A 20,183-nucleotide genomic window follows, 5' to 3' on the forward strand; every position below is an offset into this window, starting at 1 on the left:
TTTAAAAACGCACAGTCCATCAGTTCTTCCAGATATTTTGAACTTTATCTGCAGAGGAAGCCAGATCATCAGAGAGCTATATAGCTGGTCTCTAGCATACGTTTTCAGTAAATTGCAATTTGGCCGTATTAGTTTAATGTGTATCTATAGCGTCCATGGGAAAATGATAATTTCATGATTGTATGCATGTATTTATAGCTCCAAACTTTTGAATACTTATTCTGTGTTGTTATGCTGGGTGCTTTAAGTGTATCATTTAAATTTAATCCTCCCAACCCTCCCTTGGAGTAAATATTACCTCCATTTTACAGGTCAGGATACTGAAGCTCAGACAGGTTACACAGCTCGTAAATGGCAGTAATAGGATTCAAACCCAGGTATATCTGATTTTTAAATCTGGTGGCCTTACCCACTAGGAAAGCAATTGGGAAATTTCCCACCATATCACACTGTACAGCCTTAGCATCTGTATAAATACCTTGACAAGCATTGTTAACTTGTAATCTTATTCCTGGTTTTAACCTTTTCCCCTATTTTTATCAATTCAGTGATTTCCTCAACTATTTACTTTTACACCATTGTAATAATAAATTTTTAATAAAGTTCCTAAAGTCCTTTTGGATTTATATTCCATTGAGGTACAAAGAAAAAGAAATGAAAGCCCCTCTGAAATCCCGTAATTACTTTTATTTAATGTTGGCTGGGGTTTTCTCGTGTTATTTGCTTTCATTAAATTTTCAGGTTTTTGTTCTAGTGTACACACTGCTTAAGTTATGAAATAACTGAGGAAAGCCTTCTACTTTAAACTGTCCTCTGGTGCTTCTAAACGCAATGAGTAAATTTTACCCCAGGCTCGCACAGGCAACACATATTTAGCCTCAGCATAATCAGATATTTGAGGAAAGGGAGGGAGAGTAAAAGTAGTTAATAAATCAAAGTTCATAATAGAAACTATTGTGAAAACCCCATTAGTTTGCTCCCTTACTTAAACTGGAACAGGGTATGACACAGTTTACAGAATCCCTGAGGTCTACTTTTTGGTGCCCTGTAACCAGATCCCTTTTCACTGTTCTTCAGATCCTGTTCTAAAATCCTAAAGATATATCTTGTCCGCTGTAGAAGGTGCAGGTGATTTCCCCATAGGAATCACCATTCTTCGTCATTTTTAGAAGCTCCTCTTCTGTACCATGCTGTCTTTTCTAGATTGCCCACAGTCCTGTGTTCCCAACCACCTGGTGTCAAATAGCCATTCAAACAGAACATTCTGCCTCCCTGGTTTCAAGCGATTTTCTTGGTAACGCTAAGTGTTGGTCAACACGGACCTGGCTTGGATTTGGCTCTGTGTGCTGTCAGGGTGCGAAGTTTTGTGAACACATCACATTTTTTCACTCTAGCAATGCTTTGTTTCGCTGTCTTATCAAGGCACTCATCTTACACTTGCAGCCACCTTCGCCTTTCTGACGTGCTCTGCTGTGGCAGCCCTGTTGCTAACAATTTCAGGGTTTAATTAGCTGACACACAGAAACCATTTTCCCCTTAAATTCCCAGACAGTGATTTGGCAAAATGAGATCTACTAGATCTAGGGTAAAGATGGAAAAGAAAGAACAGATTAGGTATCATTTCACGCTAGTTGGGTGTTATTACGTGAGAACAGTAAATGTTTCACTTCGTTATTTCCAGTTCCAATCTAGTGCAACTCAAGCAGAGATATAGGAGTAAGAGAAATTACATAAATATTCTTTGAAAAATTTTTATTTTGAATTATACACACATAAAAGAAAGACGGGCAAAGATTCATCTGCTTGCCATTTGCATCATACTACCTCCCCCCAACTAAGAGTTTTCTCGTGTTACAAAGTAAAGCAATTCTCTGTCATGAATTTCTTCCTTTTTCAGGGACTCATGTCAAAATATTTAAGAATCCTAGTGGGCCTATGGGCCTGGCACAGAAAACTTTTATGTAAAGTTTATCAGATAGAGTATTTGGGAGTGGGAGGATCCCAGGGGGAGAGAAAATTATTAATGAAAAGTACCAGGCAGGTTAAACTCCCACCACTCAACATCCTAGTGGTTCCGGGAAGGTTCTGCCTATGTTTTTCCTTCATGTCTTTCATATTTAGAAAGGACATTTTTCTTACTAAACAAAGTGAATCTGTTAAATAATAATTCAGCTCCCCACTTATACTTATCAACAATAAACAAGTGTCAAATTAGAACACATGATAAACATGAGATGATAATGGTGGTCTGGCAAAGACAAATCCAACGATGAAACTTTATAGTGGGTAAACATATGATTTTCATCAGATTTTTTTTTTTCAGATTCTGAATACATATTCCCATTAATGTTTCTTTGTGCTCAAGGAGCCCAAAGAGAGAGCACTTGTAAAGAAAGTCAAGAGGGTAAGAAAACCATAAGGAATAGAGAATCTGGGGTAAGGGAGGAGGTCCATGGGCTTCTTCTCTTTGGCATCCTCACCAAATTATATACAAGTTTTTCATATGGGATCTTACTTGTGTATCTTGAAACTTTCTCACTAAAACCATGCTCCACTAGCTACCAAGTTTCGAGTCCAGTGTGGTCTGTTAGGTCACAACAAATGTCTCCATGGCATCACTGAGCTTGTTTGTGATGGAACTAGAGTGAACTCAGTGTAACATGGAGTTACTCTGGTTCCTTGGCATGGGGCTCTGGAATGGCAGAAGTAACATTTTAACTGTTAGCAGGAAAGGAAAAAAGTTCTCAGTCATTGCAGCTCTATTCTTAGAGGAGAGTCCGCACCTGGGGCTCTCCCCAGAGAGAGAGGCACACCCCCATCTTGCAGGACTCTGGGCCCCAGCAGGTTGCACTTCCTCCTGTGCTCAGAGCTCTTCTCCTACCTGCTCTGCTCAGACTTAGAAGTGGATATTCCCATTTTATTGTTTTTGTGCATTTTTGACATCCGCTGAGGCGGCCTCCACCGCATGTTGAGCTGCCTGTCGGCTGGGCTTCCAGGTTATCTCTGCAGGTACCACTGACTGTTTTTGTTAGTGCTTTGGTTACAAAGATGTACAAGTTTTGAGAGGTTTACTAGTACTTAGATTGCTTACAGCACAGTATAGCACTAGTACTGTAAGCAATGTTCTTTTTAATGAACATTTTTACAGAATGCATCATTTTTCAGGAACATGTATCTTGTATTATAATAGAAATCCTGTACTTTGTTTATACTTAGTGGATGCTTAATGCTGACAGATTATTCATAAGTAATTAATTATATCACAAGAATTTTAAAAAGCGATTCCAAGGAATGACTGTGTTGACAATGAACCAAATTACAAGATCACTTGACTTTTCTAGAATATAAAATCTTTCAAAGTCATTATAATTTGTATGATAGTTATCACTACTATTTTAGAGAAACAGAAGCTAACTTTTCATTTTCAAAGATTGACGGACAATCATCCATTAGTTCCTGAAGCTGAATAACAGGAAACTGTACTCGTTTTTCAAACCATTTGGCAACTGTAAGAAGCTGCTGGTCACAAAATGCACGTCCAATAAACTGTAGTCCGATTGGCAACCCTTGGCTTGAGAGGGCCATAGGGACACTCACTGCTGGCAACCCTGAGGAAAAGAAAGAGACCCATTAAATGTTGATTAATTCTCCACCCTAAGATGCAGAGACCTCTTCCACTTTCCAGTGCCAGTAGGTACAAGACAGGATAAGGTTAATAAAAAAGAATCACAAAAATTATATGTATGCTTCTGTATCTTCCTTTGTTCACTTAATATATCTTAGAAATCACTGTATATCTGTTCACATAGACCTTCTTCATTCCTTTTTAATAGTTGCATAGTATTCCATCATGTGGTTTTACCATAATTTATTCTACCATTCTTCTGTGGTTGGAGACTTTGGTTGTTTTCAGTATTTAGCTATTTCATGCCAAGTCCCAGTGAATTACCTTGTGTATTTTTTTGGTATTCCTGAACGTTTCTCAGCTGAAGAGGAACTGTTTCATCAAAAGATAAATGCATATGTAATTAGATATTTTGCCAACTTTCCCTCCAAAAAAGTTGTACCTTTTCAACTCCTATCAGCAAAATGAGTGTTTTCCTACAGCCTCACCTATAGAGTGTGTTGTTGAGTTTTTGAATTTTTGCCAATTTGTTAGATGAAAAATAGTAATTCAGGGTAGTTTTAATTTTAGTTTTGGGGCAGAGAAAGTAGGAGAGCCTGGGACATCTTGTTATGCCATAAAATAAAGTTTTCAAAAATGAATGGGGGCTGGTCTAAAGAATACACAACTGTTGGTTAAATTTGAGCATCAAAAATAATGACAGTTAATTACTTATAATACATTGAATTTTTTTAAAAAAGGAAAGCTTTTTTAAAAAATTATTCTTTTTTTAAATTAATTTATGTATTTTTTGGCTGCATTGGGTCTTCGTTGCTGCGTGCGGGCTTTCTCTAGTTGTGGCGAGCGGGGACTACTCTTTGTTGTGGTACACAGGCTTCTCGTTGCGGTGGCTTCTCTTGTTGCAGAGCACGGGCTCTAGCCGCGTGGACTTCAGTAGTTGTGGCACATGGGCTCAGTAGTTGTGGCACATGGGCTCAGTAGTTGTGGCACACGGGCTCAGTAGTGTGGCTCGCGGGCTCTAGAGCGCAGGCCCAGTTGTTGTGATGCACGGGCTTAGTTGCTCCGTGGCATGTGGGATCTTCCTGGACCAGGGCTCGAACCCATGTCTCCTGCATTGGCAGGTGGATTCTTAACCACTGCGCCACCAGGGAAGTCCCAGGAAAGCTGTTCTTTAGAGAAGGCTGCTAGCTAACATATGTAGAAGGAATGATAGAATTAGAAAAGTCAGCATTTTGTAATTCTCTAAGTAATAATTCAGGCAGGGATCATCAATAGATGCTAAAAGTGAGTTCAAGTTTATTGGGAAACACTGTCTCAAAGTATCACATCACCACTTGCTTACAACTGACAAAAGGAAAATGTGCCTTTATAAGGAAAATATCTGGTAGTTACTTCCTTAACCAAGGGATTAACTTAGCTTCCAAAAGTGGGACAAACTGATATTTAACTGTTTCTTGACATGAAGCATATGTAGTATTTGTGCCAAAAATTTTTAACTCGACCCAATCATGAGGAAGCAATACGACAAATTCAGATTACAGATGGGATATCCCACAGGTCAAGCGGACTAGACTCCTCAAGAGAGTCAATGTCACTTAAAACAAAAATTTTAAAAGGTGGGGGATTTCTTATCAGTAACTATGCAGGCCAGAAGAAAGTAGCAGGGCATTTTTTAAGTGCTAAAGAAAAGAACTGTCAAATCAGAATCATATATCTGGCAAAAATAACCTTTAAAAATGAAAGGAAAATCAAGACATTCTCAGAAGAAAGCTAAGAGAACTGGTTGCCAGCAGACCTACCCTAAAAGAATGGCTAACTGTTCTCCGAACAGAAAGGATATGGTAAAACAAAGGATCTGATACATCAGGGAGAAATGAACACAGTAAATAAAAGTATAGATAAATACAACAGACTTTTCCCTCTGCCCTTGAGTTTCCTACATTATGTTTGATGATTAAAACAAAAATTATAACAGTCTGATGTGGTTCAGACTGTTATAAAACATAGAGAACTGGGGAACTGTTCTAGACTTTAAGAGATATTATAAACAAATATATCAGGGAAAAAACACCCTATAAAAGGCATTTTTGGTACAACTGAGTAAAGTTAAATATGAACTGTATTTGGAATATTATTGTATTTGTGTTAGGTTTCTTAGGTGTGATGATGGAATTGTGGTTATGTAGGAGGATGTCTTTATTCTTAGACGATTCATGCTAAAGTATTTAGGGGTGAAGTAACATGATGTTGAAACTTTCAAATTATTCAAATAAAAGCTAAGAGTGTTTGTGCGTTTGTGTGTGTGAAAGAGAGAGAGAGAGAGAGGAAGGAGAAAGCAAGTGAGGCAAATGTTAACAAGGATGAATCCAAGCAAAGGACATATGGGTATTCAGTATACGACTTCTTCAACTTTTCTAGGTTTGAAAATTAATGTATGTGTGTGTGGTAAGTGCAAGCGTGTGCATGCCTATAAATACACACATGCACACACAAACACACATTCCTAAGCATTCCAGAAGGACAAGCTATTGCGTTTAGGGAACAATCTAGCTAGAACCTAAGTAGAAGACCAGGGTGTCTACCTAAACATTTGAAGAAAACCAGAATGTTCTTGAGGGATCCTCACCTGCCATATTTACAGCCTGTGTAAAAATATCATCCTGAGCACTTCGTGTTCTATTGTCTTCTCTGATGAACTCCGTGTGTGGCACTGCCTCACTTAAGGTGGTAGGAGTTAGCAAGACATCCACTCCAGAGTTAAAAACATTCACAAAATCACGAGCAATGAGTCGTCTCACCTTCTGTGCTTTGACAAAATAATTCTCATAGTTTCTGTGGAAAAAAGTAGACAACACTTTAAGGGCTTTTTGTTATTTCTTTGAATCAATTCTCATGCATAAGCCTTGTTTAAAAAATAGATGACACTTTAAGGGCTTTCTGTTATTTCTTTGAATCAATTCTCATGCATAAGGCTTGTTAAAGAATCACTGGATTCTTGGCCTGTTGGAGCAGGCACTAGTAAGATTCCTAACAACACATAAAAATGAATTTTGTTCAACCGCGCTGTTACTCTAAAAGTTTGTATATCTGGAATTAATTAAAAATCACCAGTAGATGCAATTCTGCACATATAATCACAAAATATTAACACTTCCAGGGACATCATTAAACCAGAACATTCATTTTCAGGTGAGGAAAATCAAGTGCATAGCAACTAAATGACTCTCCAAAGGCTGCAAAGATTGACAAGGGTAGAGGAAGGACTAGAACTTAGGTCTCTGGAGGCTCATTCCAATCCTCTTTCTATTATTATAATGTTCTATTTCATCTATAGTTATAATTATTATAAGGACTCTGAAGTTTTGGAAAATGCTAACATGCCATCAGAATTAGACACTAGAAAGCAGGCTCTGGAAACAGTAACTGGGGAAAGTATGCAGTGTTTGCAATTTTGTACTTTACAGACAGGTATAGCCCAGGAATGGAAATGTGAAATTCATGAAAAGATGCTTCAGGCCTGCCTGCTGAATGGGAGAAGATATTTGCAAGTGCTATATCTGATAAGGGGTTAATGTCCAAAATATGCAAAGAACTCATACAACTCAACATCAAAAAAATAAACAACCAATTAAAAAATGGGCAGAGGCCCAGAACAGACATTTTTCCAAAGAAGACATACAGATGTGCCAACAGGCACATGAAAAGATGCTCAACCTCACTAACCATCAGAGAAATGCAATTCAAAACTACAATGAAATATCACCTCACACCTTTCAGAATGGCTATTATCAAAGACAACAAATAACAAATACTGGCAAGGATGTAGGAAAAAGGGAACCTTCGTGCACTGTTGGTGGGAATGTAAAGTGGTGCAGCCACTATGGAAAAAGGTATGGCGATTCCTCAAAAAATTAAAAACAGAATTACCACACAATGCAGCGATTCCATTCCTGGGTATTTATCCAAAGAAAACAAACACTAATTTGAAAAGATATATGCACCTTTATGTTCATTGCAGCATTATTTACAATAGTCAAGATTTGAAAACCACCTAAGTGTCCATCAGTAGATGAATGGATAAAGATGTAGTATCAATACATATACAAAATGGAAAATTAGCCATAAAAAAGAATGAAATCTTGCCATCTGCGACAACATGGATAGACCTAGAGGGTATTATGCTAAGTGAAATAAGTCAGAGAAAGATACTGTATGATTTCACTTATCTGTGGAATCCAAAAACCAAATGAACAAACATAACTAACAGAAACAGAGTCACAGATAAACAAACAGGTGGTTGCCAGAGAAGAGGGGGGTGAGGGGCAAGGAGAGAAATAGGTGAAGGAGATTAAGAGTTATAAACTTTCAGGTATGAAATGTACAGTTTGGGGATTATAGTCTGTAATTATGTAATATCTTTGTATGGTGACAGATGACAACTAGATTTATCATGGTGATCATTTTGAAATGCAGAAAAATATCAAATCACTATGTTGTGCACCAGGAACTAACACAGTGTTGTAGGTCAATTGTACTTCAAAAACAAACTCACAGAAAAAGAGATCAGATTTGTTGTTACCAGAGGCGGGGTGTGGAGGGAGGGGGAATTGGATGAAGGTGGTCAAAAGGTACAAACTTCCAGTTATAAAATAAATAAGTACTAGGGATGTAATGCACAACATGATAAATATAATTAACACTGTGTATGTTATCCACGAACGTTGATAAGAGAGTAAATCCTAAGAGTTCTCATCATAAGAAAAAAAATTTTTCTTCCTATTTCTTTAATGGTGTGTCTATATGAGATGACAGATGTTCACTAAACTAATTGTGGTAATAAAAAAAAATAATAAAGGATATGGTTACTCCCCACCCGCCCCCCAAAAGAAAAAACGCTTACTTTACTGAAAAGATTAAGGAATTAGCCAGACATAGGCGTGACTATCCTTAGATCCTCCTGAAGCTGTTAATGAAGGCTGGCAAAAGTATTAACCATTCTAACTTCAGTTTCCTCACCTGAAAAATGGATATAACAACTCCAATCTTTCTGAGGACCAAATACAATGAGATAAAAATGTGAAATCTTTTTTAATCCTGAAAGAATGCTATAGACATATCAGATGTCCTTATTATCATTTGACCACAGGATCTATAGGGAGATGAATGCAGGCATCACGTATAATTTACCCAACAGTTGATGGCTTAAATCATGTACTAACAATATCTTTTTATAAAAGAACAAATACTTCTATTAAACGTCTTCCTACTTTAAATATGGTTCAAAAGCCCAACTTCTGCTTCCATCAATGATGGGAATATTAGGGATGGATTTACTCTGCCATTTTAAACAACCGAAAACTAGACAAAATGAAACAACCATTTTCAGACATTAGACAACATTAGAAGGAAAGCGAATAAACAAAGCCCTTTGATTTCCCCATTAATCAAATAATAATTTTAGTTTTTGTTTTCCAGCTTTATTGATATAATTGACTATAAAATTGCTGTGTGTGTGTGTGTATATATATATATATATATATACACACACACATGCACACACACATACATACATACAATGGAATATTATTCATTATTATATATATATATATACACACACACACTATATTTTCTTTGTCCATTCATCTGTTGATGGACACGTAGGTTGTTTCCACGTCTTGGCTACTGTGAATAATACTTTGAGGCAGTGATTTCTTTCCTTCAGATATATACCCAGAAGTGGGATTTCTGGATCATATGGTAATTCTATCTTTAATTTTGGGGGGAATCTCCATACTGTTTTTCATAGTAGCTGTTCAAATAGTATCTTTGGAAAAAGTAATCCTAACTATTGGACCTGAGGAGATGCACAGATGAATAAAATGCTTGCTATGTATGTATGTATGTATGTATGTATGTATCTATCTATCTATGTATCTATGTATCTATCTATCTGTGGGACATAGAGCAAAACCCCAGGAAGCTATTCAGTACAACCACTCTTGCTTTTTCACACTTCTCACATCCTCTTAGACAGACCTGGTAGTATGTAAGATGAATCCTATTCACAAGATGGTGAACAAACATATACCAAAGTCATAGTAATTTAAAATTCTTTTTTGGAGCGAACAGATACACGATGCAAGGGAAAACTAAGTTGATTCACTAAGTTTCTTAAGAGACACCAATGTAACTTCCTGCTTAAGGCTCTCAGGGCAGTCAATGTGGCAATAATAGGGGACATTTAATGAGGCTAAAATCCTTCAGGGCTTCCTACTTAGCTTGTACTAATCATTTAGCTAGAGCATCAATGATTTTGTTTGTTTTTGAATAACCAGGAGCCAAAAGTACCATAAATGGGCCTTTAATTATGATTTCTAATTTAAATCATAAGGATTTTGCTTCCTTAGCAAATATCTCAACTTATAAGACTTGATAGACATGCTACTACTTTACTATGGAGTTTTCAAGAATGGGGAAAATTCCTAAGCTGATTATCTTACTCTTTTAATAAGAAAAAGTTTCCTGAGAGGATTCTTTCTCTCACCACATCATTGAACCCTTCTCGTCTGGTTGCAGCATACATGGCTTCAGTAGACACATCAGTGTCACATCTGTGACCTGACAACAAAAAACAAAAACAAACAAAAACCCACAAAACATTAATTGAAAAGGAAGTAAAGTTTTGGCTGAAAAGCAGGTCTAGATTCACATTTGTGACCAATACTAAAATTTCATGAGATTGACCTTAATGGTTTCTCTTTTTTATCTGCCTTTGGACTGACTGACTTGTCAGGAATCAAGGAGAGAAAAGACGATAATGAAGAGGGAAACTTCAGTTGTTTACTCCCTCATTCATTCATTCATTTTATTCAGATGTTTACTGAGCTCCTACCCTGTGCCAGGTACCACACTGTATGGACTAAGAATACAGAGCTAAAATACTCTACCTTCAAGATACAGTCCAGAGGGTGAGCTGAAGATACAGAGATATTATGATGAATAGTGTGAATGCTAAAATGACAAAGGTAAAGGGATTCACTGATTTACTTCTATAAATCTTAACATTATCCCTGGCAATAATATTTTTTGCTACTAATAAACGAACCTTTCAAATGTTTGAGACAACTTCCTTAAAAATCCAAAATACAGGCAACTTACCATACTCTAGCCCATCAAATCTTGCCATATTCGACGCCACTTCTGATGTACACAATACGTGGTAGCAGACAATTGAGTAACTGGTGTGGGGCAGGGACACTTCAATTACTTTAGCCCCCTCAGACTCAAAGAGATTAGCAGCTTTGGACCAAAGAGATTGTACTTCACTCGACAATTCTGGTGTAAGATATTCCTTAATGGAAAACGTCAAAATACAGAAATTAGAATATCTGTGTAGATGGTGTTATAAAAATTTGTACTCCAGAAACTTTGGCAATACGTTAGAACATCTGATTAAATTGCTAGCAGGTAACTAGAAAGATTGAACTAATTTAAGACTGTTTATGGCATGACAAGCACAGTACTAGATACTGTGAGCTCGATATAATATTAAAGATTGGCGATCTGGTTGGAGAACTTATATTTGTTAAATGTTCTTTATATATCAGGCACTCTGCCAGATACTTTCCAAAGGTTCTCTCATTTAATGCTTTTAACAGTCTTACGATGTAGGTATTATCATCCTTCTTTTTATTAATGAAAAATATTGAGACTAGAGAAGTTAACTAACTGTCCTAATGTTACATAGCAGGTAAGTAGAGGATCCAGGATTCTCAACTAGGTCTGTTTCTCTCTAAATCCTTAAAAGTAGGCACACCTGTTACCTTAACTGAAGATTTTAAAGATTTTACAGTATTTCTCTACAGCGGTGGTCTCAAATGGGGGCAGTTTCCTCTCCTCTTCCTCTCAACCAGGGGATATCCGATAACATCTGCAGACAGTCTTGCTGGTGGGGCAGTGGTGGTGGTGGGGACGCTACCTCTAGGGTTAGAGGCCAGCGATGCTGCTGAACATCTCACAATGCACAGCACAGTCTCCCAGAACAAAAAATTATTGCTAAGCTCAAAGTTAAAATTTTAAAAGGTTAGTAATTTAATATATCTATTTTCATGTGCTCAGGTCACATAGCTAATAAAAGTGGCAGAGCAGGGATTCAAACCCAACCAGTCTGTTTCCCAAGTCTGTGCTCTGTATTTGACTTGACAGTACTTTTGTAAAGACAGAGTTACCTTCGGAATTCCTATACACAGTTTGCTCACATCTGTCAAACTGGGAAGAGTAAATGGTTTAACAGGATCTTGAATTGTGGTAGAATCTTTGGGATCATGCCCAGCTAGTATACCTGTTAAGTAGAAATATTTATGAGTGACAGACACAGTACTGAAGTGAAATAATAATGTTTTGAAACTACATGGAATTGCATAAATACCCAACACAATGGCTGCATCATCCACACATCTGGTTAGGATTCCTGGCACATCCATTGAATTCACCAGGGGAATGAGGCCATGACGAGAAACTAAGCCATAGCTAGGTTTCAAACCAACAACCCCACAGTGGGCAGCTGGATTTCTGGTTGATCCTCCTGTATCTGATCCTAAAGCCCTGAAATTTAAATGAAATTCTCTTTAGCAGGATAATATATCTCTAATTATATTTGAAATCTATCTTTTTAAATGTATATTTTAAAAATGTATTTCCTCCTGATTTTACAAAAAATAAAACGTGCTCATCTCAGAGAATTCTTAAAATACAGAAAAGTGTAAAGATGTAACAAAATATTCCACCACCCTGAGGCAAACACTGTTAACATTTTAGCATAGTAACTTCAAGTCTTTTTTTAAATGAATTTTTCTTTCGTTCAGGTCATTCTGTAATCATAAGTTTCCATCTCTTTTTTGCTTATCATGAGCCTTTTACTATGTCATTAAAATTACTGAAAATTTTAAATATGTATAATACTCTATCATATCAATTGGCAATTCCCAACTGATTCCCAATTTTAAAGTCCATTCTCCTATCAATATACATACAAATCTTTCTTTTAAGTTCTTTATTTTTTTAATTGAAGTATAGTTGATTTACAATGTTGTGTTAATTTCTGCTGTACAGCAAAATGACTCAATTATACACATATATACATTCTTTTTTATATTCTTTTCCATTATGGTTTATTCTAGGATATTGGATATAGTTCCCTGTGCTATACAGTAGGACCTTGTTGTTTATCCATTCTATATGTAATAGTTTGCATCTACTAACCCCAAACTCCCAGTCGATCCCTTCCCCTCCCCACCTTCCCCTTGGCAACCACAAGTCTGCTCTCTATGTCTGTGAGTCTTTGTTTCGTAGTTAGGTTCATTTGTGCCATATTTTAGATTCCACATATAAGTGATATCATATGGTATTTGTCTTTCTCTTTCTCTTTCTGACTTACTTCACTTAATATGATAATCTCTAGTTGTATCCATGTTGCTGCAAATGGCATTACTTCATTCTTTTTTATGGCTGAGTAGTATTCCATTATATACACGTACCACATTTTCTTTATCCATTCATCTGTTGATGGACATTTAGGTTGTTTCCATGTCTTGGCTATTGTGAATAGTGTTGCAATGAACACAGGGGTGCATGTAACTTTTTGAATTATAGTTTTGTCTGGATATATGCCCAGGAGTGGGATTGCTGGATCATATGGTAATTCTATTTTTAGTTTTCTGAGAAACTTCCATACTGTTTTCCACTGTGGCTGCACCAACTTACATTCCTACCAACAGTGTAGGAGGGTTCCCTTTTCTCCACACCCTCTCCAGCATTTGTTATTTGTAGACTTTTTAATGATGGCCATTCTGACCAGTGTGAGGTGGTGTGGTACCTCATTGTAGTTTTGATTTACGTTTCTCTAATAATTTGTGATGTGGAGTATCTTTTCATGTGCTTATTGGCCATCTGTATGTCTTCTTTAGAGAAATGTCTGTTTAGGTCTCCTGCCCACTTTTTGATTGGGTTGTTTGTTTTTTTGATATAGAGCTGTATGAGCTATTTGTATATTTTGGATATGAAGCCCCTGTTGGTTGCACTGTTTGCAAATACTTTCTCCTATTCCATAGGTTGCCTTTTTGTTTTATGGTTTCCTTTGCTGTGCAAAAGCTTGTAAGTTTGATTAGGTCCCATTTGTTTATTTTTGTTTTTATTTCTATTGCCTTGGGAGACTGACCTAAGAAAACATTGGTACAATTTATACACATACAAATCTTATACCTTCTTTTAATGGCAATTTTATAATACACTTTTACAAACTAAACACACCCCTCCCAGAAATTCAGATACAGCCATTCTACTACCCTATTTAGGATCATGGCTAGAAATGTATTTTAAGTTATTTAAACATTTATGTTGTTGCCAACTAGAATAACTGCATAATAAAGTACTTGTAGGGAATTCCCTGGTGGTCCAGTAGTTAGGACTTTGTGCTTTCACTGCCGAGGGCCTGGGTTTGATCCCTGGTTGGGGATCCCACAAGCCATGCAGTGCAGCAATCAGTCAATCAATCAAGTACTTTGTAATAAACACCTTTAAACATAAATCTTTGCCCATATATCTGATTAAATTTTAGGCTAGCTTCCAAGAAGTAGAGTTAATGGGACAAAAGGTCTACCTGTCATTATAAGTTCTTAATATATTTTGTCAAATTACTTGTCAGAAAGGTTATACCAATTTATATTCCCAATTGTAGTGAATCGGATTTTTTTATGTTTCATCATCATCACTGAATACTAGCAGCTCTTAAAATTTGGTTAATTTGACAACCAAAAGCTTTGCTAATGTGCATTTTTGAATAATTCTTCACATCTATTTGTATTTGCATTACCCAACTATGAAGTGTCTGTTCATTTCTTTGCTTAGTTAGCTATATAGTCCATGTTTTTCTTATTAAAAAAGAAACCTTGAGGACATTATGCTAAGTGAAATAGTGAGTCACAAAAGCACAAACACTGCACAATTTCACTTATATGAGGTACCTAGAGTGGTCAAATTCACAGAGACAGAAAGTAAAAGAGTGGTGGCCAGGGGCTGGAGAGGTGGGGGGAGGGCAAATGGAAGGCTATTGTTTAAGTGGTACAGAGTTGTAAGTTTTGCAAATGAAACCAGTTCTGGAGACTGGCTGTGTGATAATGTGGATGTACTTAACACTACAGAATTGTACACTTAAAAATAGTTAAGATGAGAAATTTTGTTATGTATATTTTACCACAATTAAAAATTTAAAAATTTTAACTATTTCAGGAAAAAAGGTTTTTCTGATTAGAAAAGTGTAATGTCTACTGTAAAAATTAAAATATTTTATAACTATATGATCTATAAAGTGAAATTTCTCTTATAATCACTGCCCCCATAATAATCCTGTTATCACTTTTTATATATATTTATCCAGACACTTCCATGCAACTAACATATATACATATGTAATTATTATTTTTAACAGAAATAAGGCATACTATACATACTGTTCTGCAACTTGTTATGTGTAATTATTACTTTCAACAGAAATAAGGTCATACTATACATAGTGTTCTGCAACTTGTTTTCCACTTAACAGTGTATTTTGTATTTCTTCCCATGTCACCACATAGCGCTCTAAAGCATTCTTTTTAGTGGTGCATAGTATCAATACTCCTAGAATCTTCCTGTTTTAAAAACTATTATAAAAGAAAAAAATCAATAGGGGGGAAAACAAATCAGAACACCTGACGGTTTGGGACCCATTCAACCTGGAGTTACTTTGGGTCTGTGCCTCTCTTGAGTACACCCAGAGTGAAGCTTTGGACTGAACAAGGCTTCTATGTGTCACATGGCCCTTGTGCTCTACAGAAAATGCAAATTAGATTGTCTTTCTTACCAAGTCCACTTGAGCCACAAAATCAGACTGCTGCTTTCACAATTTCTAAAAGGACACATTTTCTTATTAGGATTCCCTGATGGCTGGGTAAAAGTAAAACCTACATTTCCATAGGAATTATGTGTCAAAATGCCATCTTCTCAAAGCACATTCAGAAAGATGAACACTAAGTGGGGTGAGGAGGATAGAAAAAAGCCCCTAATCTTGCAATCCTTGCTTGTCAGAACTCTCATTAATATTAATGTGGTGCTATAAAATTCCACAGAGATAAAATGAAATGGTTTTACTTGTTAACAAGATTTCAGGGAAACTTAAAAACCTGTAGAATCTAAATCTCCATAGCTCTAAAAAATATAAATAATTTATTGATTGCAATGCCTCAGAAAGAGCTTAGTTTTTCAGTGGATAATTAAGGAGAGAAAAAATACATATAGTACTGCTAAAGAAAACATTCTATTTGGTTAAATTGAGACCAATAAAATAAATATAATAGCAATATTTATTTACTCTTCTTTAGATGGTTAAGAAATGCTTTACAAATGGGACTTAAGACAAAGCATGATTGATGGATTCTTTCCAAATACAAAGTATGACAGTTGAACAAACCACCTCCCTACAAATTTGAAAAAACTTTATGTACTGATATACATTTTTAGTTGTAGGTTTAGAAAAACACGATTTAATATATTCTATTGATACATATTAGGAGCATTTTCTTCCTCCCTCCCTCCCTCCCTTCTTTCTTTCCTTCCTTTTTTTTTAAGTCAGATTTAGCTGAAGGATAAACCATAGCTAACAATTTAGTTCAGCAGCACTCGACTAAAGCCAAGGTATGTTAGTCTCTAAATATCTGTACAATCAGTGAGCAGATACCCAAATAAATTATTTAAAAATGAAATTCAGTGAAGTCTATTTAAGCTAACTGCTTTATTCTGTAAAATCATGTTTTTAAGAGGGCCATATACTGTAGAGGAAGAGTTTAAATGCTGTCTTAAATTGAAGTTAAATGTATAGAATACACATAAGTGTACCATAAAGTTGAGTGTATTTAAGATATAATTTTGATACACCATTAAGCACAAATAGCTCAGTAAAGGGAAATAAAAATACCAAGGTATGAACGACTCTATTGTTGAATTCTGTGTATGGTTTATGACTGTTTGTATTAGGTTGGGTTTTTAAAGTACAGATAGAAAAAAACATCTTACGCAAAGCACGTGAACGCTGACACAGCCGCTGCGCTCCCTCCTGAGCTTCCTCCAGTTATCAGCCAATCTGAATCCTCATTCTCACCATGAGACTTCTGCTTCCTCTTTTCTCTATATTGTTTTGAATAACTCCAGGGGTTTTTAACTGGTCCAAATATGCCATCTGTGCTTCCAGATCTGAGATGAAGAAGTGAAGCAAGATATCTTAATACAATTCATTTTATGTAAAATTTTCATCTCCTGATTGTATTATTTGCTTCTGACACTGTATAATCTACTATAACTTGAATTAGAAAAGGTAGGAAGCCTGCTTAGATGTACCTTTCTTTAATTAGACAGTTGAGGAGGTGAAGGATGGGAAGTAACGGCATTTGTGGTAGAAAGAAGGAAAAAACTAGTCTGCTAAGAAAAGAAAATTTTTATCCCAATTGATCATCTAATTCAGCTTAGGATGATTTCCTTCGTAAATTAAGGTCTTCCAGTTGAAGAGTGTCACAAAACAACCAAACAGTTAACAAGTAGTCTTTTGAAGGAATTCCTCTGTTAATCAGAAGTTTTAAGAGGCAAATTCCCCAGTGGTCCAGTGGTTAGGACTCCGCACTTCCACTGCAAGGGGCAAGTGTTCCACCCCTGGTCGGGGAACTAGGATCCCACATGCCGCATGGGGAAGCAGAAAAAATTTTTTAAAAATAAAAATTAAAAAGTCAATTACATTTCTATATACGAACAATGTTAAACAATTAGAAATTGAAAAGAAAACACCATTTTCTATAACATTAAAAAAACATGAAATACTTGGAGATAAGATCAAATGTGCAAGATTTATATACAGAAAATCATAAAAATATTGCTGAGAAAAATTAAACTCTAAATAAATGGAAAGATATACAGAATTCATAGGTCAGAAGGCACATATTAAGATGTCAATTTTCTACAACTTGATCTATAAATTCAGTACCACCACAATCAAAATCCTATCAAGCTTCTCTGTAGAAATTAGTAAGCCAATTCTAAACCTTATATGGAAACGCAAAGGATCTAGCATACGTAAAATAATTCTGAAGAGGAACAACAAAGTTGAAGAACTCTTATTACCTAATTTCAAGGCTTACTATAAAGCTACAGTAATCAAGATAGCGTGATACTGGATATACAGATCAACAACAGAATCCAGAAATGAACCTATACATGTGTTCAACTGATTTTTCTTTTTTAATTAATTAATTTATTTTTGGCTACGTTGGGTCTTTGTTGTTGAGCGCGGGCTTTCTCTAGTTGCGGCGAGTGCGGGCTACTTTTCGTTGCTGTGAGCGGGCTTCTCATTCCGGCGGCTTCTCTTGTTGGGGAGCACAGGCTCTAGGCACGCAGGCTTCAGTAGCTGTGGCTCGCGGGCTTAGTAGTTGTGGCTTGCACACTCTAGCGCGCAGGCTCAGTAGTTGTGGCGCACAGGCTTAGTTGCTCCGGGGCATGTGGGATCTTCCCGGACCAGGGCTCAAACCCAGGACCGCTGCATTGGCAGGCGGATTCTTAACCACTGCGCCACCAGGGAAGCCCCTGTTCAACTGATTTTTGACAAAGGAATCAAAGTAATTTAATTTGAATTCTTATACAAATAGTCCCAGATCTACAGGACAGAATATGTAAAAAAAAAAAAAATGAACTCTGGCTTTCTTCATATCATGTACAAAAAAATTAACTCAACTGGATCACAAGTTTAAATTTAAGAACTGAAACTATAAAACCTCTAGGAGAAAACAGGAAAAAAACCTTTATGACCTTGGGAAAGGTAACGATTTCTTTGAAAAGACAAAAACATGAGTCATTAAAGAAAATGATGAACTGGACTTCATCAAAATTAGAAACTTTCACTCTTTGAAAGGCGTGTTCACAGAATGCAAAGACAAGCCAGAGACTCAGAGAACATATTTTCAAATCACCTATCTGATAATGGACCTGAATCCAGAATATATGGAAAAAACTATTATAACTCAGTAAGAAGACAACCCAACTTTTAAAAAAGGGCAAAAGATTTGAATAGATACTTCACTGAAGATATATGGGTAGCAAAATAAACACATGGTGTTTAACATCGTTAGTCATCAGGGAAATGCAAATTAAAACTAAAATGAGATATGACCTATTAGCAGAACATAATCTCATGGAGGGTCTGAGAAACTGGCATTAGAGTCCTCAAGAAATCACCTCACTACTTTTAGGTACCTACACTTAATGAAATTAAAGACACAGATGAAAGAAATACAAGAAGAGAAAATTTCAATTTTACTTACCCCATAGCAAACTCATCTAAGTTTGTTTTTCCCATTAGTAGAGCTCCCTGATCCAACAACTTCTGAACTACTGTAGCATTATAAGGTGGTACATAACCTGAAAAAAATTCAGTTATTTTCTTCTTTTTTAAAAAAATTGAGGTATAATTGATTTACAATGTTATATTTCAGGTGTACAACATAGTAATTCAAAATTTTTATAGATTGTATTCCATTTAAAGTTATTATAAAATATTGGAATTTTATTATAAAATTCCCTGTGCTGTATAATATATTCTTGTACCTTATTTATTTTATACATAGTAGTTAATCCCCTCCCCTACCTTGCCCCTGTCCTCTTAAAAATTCGGTAATTTTTATCATAGGAAAGAAAACAGTGAACATGTAAATCATATACGAGAAACAAAATTTTAAACTGCAATTAAGCAATTCGTATTGACATGTTAATTATTCCTAATTTAAGTAGTAGGTTGTACTTTCTTCTGAAAGTTTTTTTCTACTGCTAATTGCTACATGTTTTCCAAAGAAAGTCTATATATTCTGTCTTTACATCCTAAAACTATTGACTTTAACAGTCAGTACTACAAAGTATTGAATGAGATGTACCCAATTCATTTGAAACTAATCACAAATCATTATTTTGCTCATTGTACTTGACTTTCTCTTCTCAGATGTGCAATACCATGGTAATTTTTATCTATTTCCAGCAGGAATAGATCTTCGTTGTCAATTAAAATTTCCTCTCTCTAGTGTATATTCCCAGACAATTAACAAGTCTACCTATCACAGGAACTTGGGGCATACACCTCATAGAATGTTAGTTTTAGTGCGTAGTACCCTAAATAAGCTTTTTCCATTTCTTTTTCCTCCTTGGATCCAAATATCTTGATAAATATGATTCCTTTTTGACCTACTAAACTTTAAAAGATAAAACTAAGCTTCACTCTACTAAGTATAGTGATAGATGGAGGAGTCAGGAGATAAAAATAACCAGACAGTAGATGCTAATAAATCCTCATACCATCTGCAAAAGAGGGGGAATGACAGCCACTTTATACTTATTTCTATGTTACCAACGAGTGGGTGTTAGAGGTCACTTAGCATGTTCGTGATCAGTTATCAAGTCTTCCCAAGTAGGATTCATCCATTAAGCAGGCCTACCC

General features: G+C 36.0%; 1 protein-coding gene across 2 annotated transcripts in view; it reads right to left on the bottom strand.

Annotated features, from left to right (window-relative positions):
* Nucleotides 1-1,737: 1,737 nt before the first annotated feature.
* The window catches only part of QRSL1 (glutaminyl-tRNA amidotransferase subunit QRSL1), a 29,277-nt gene continuing 10,831 nt past the window's right edge, over nt 1,738-20,183 (bottom strand). For both annotated transcript variants that reach the window (XM_082404833.1, XM_082404834.1), the window contains 8 exons: nt 19,021-19,117; nt 16,733-16,909; nt 12,054-12,229; nt 11,854-11,966; nt 10,784-10,976; nt 10,126-10,243; nt 6,252-6,457; nt 1,738-3,608 (listed from right to left, as the gene is read on the bottom strand). In XM_082404833.1, coding sequence (XP_082260959.1) covers nt 3,391-3,608; nt 6,252-6,457; nt 10,126-10,243; nt 10,784-10,976; nt 11,854-11,966; nt 12,054-12,229; nt 16,733-16,909; nt 19,021-19,117 — 1,298 coding nt within the window. In that variant the 3' untranslated portion in view covers nt 1,738-3,390. The remainder of the gene's footprint in view (nt 3,609-6,251; nt 6,458-10,125; nt 10,244-10,783; nt 10,977-11,853; nt 11,967-12,053; nt 12,230-16,732; nt 16,910-19,020; nt 19,118-20,183) is intronic.

Source organism: Balaenoptera borealis (genome assembly GCF_965194805.1).
Source record: "Balaenoptera borealis genome assembly, chromosome: 9".
Classification (NCBI taxonomy): Eukaryota; Metazoa; Chordata; class Mammalia; order Artiodactyla; family Balaenopteridae; genus Balaenoptera; species Balaenoptera borealis.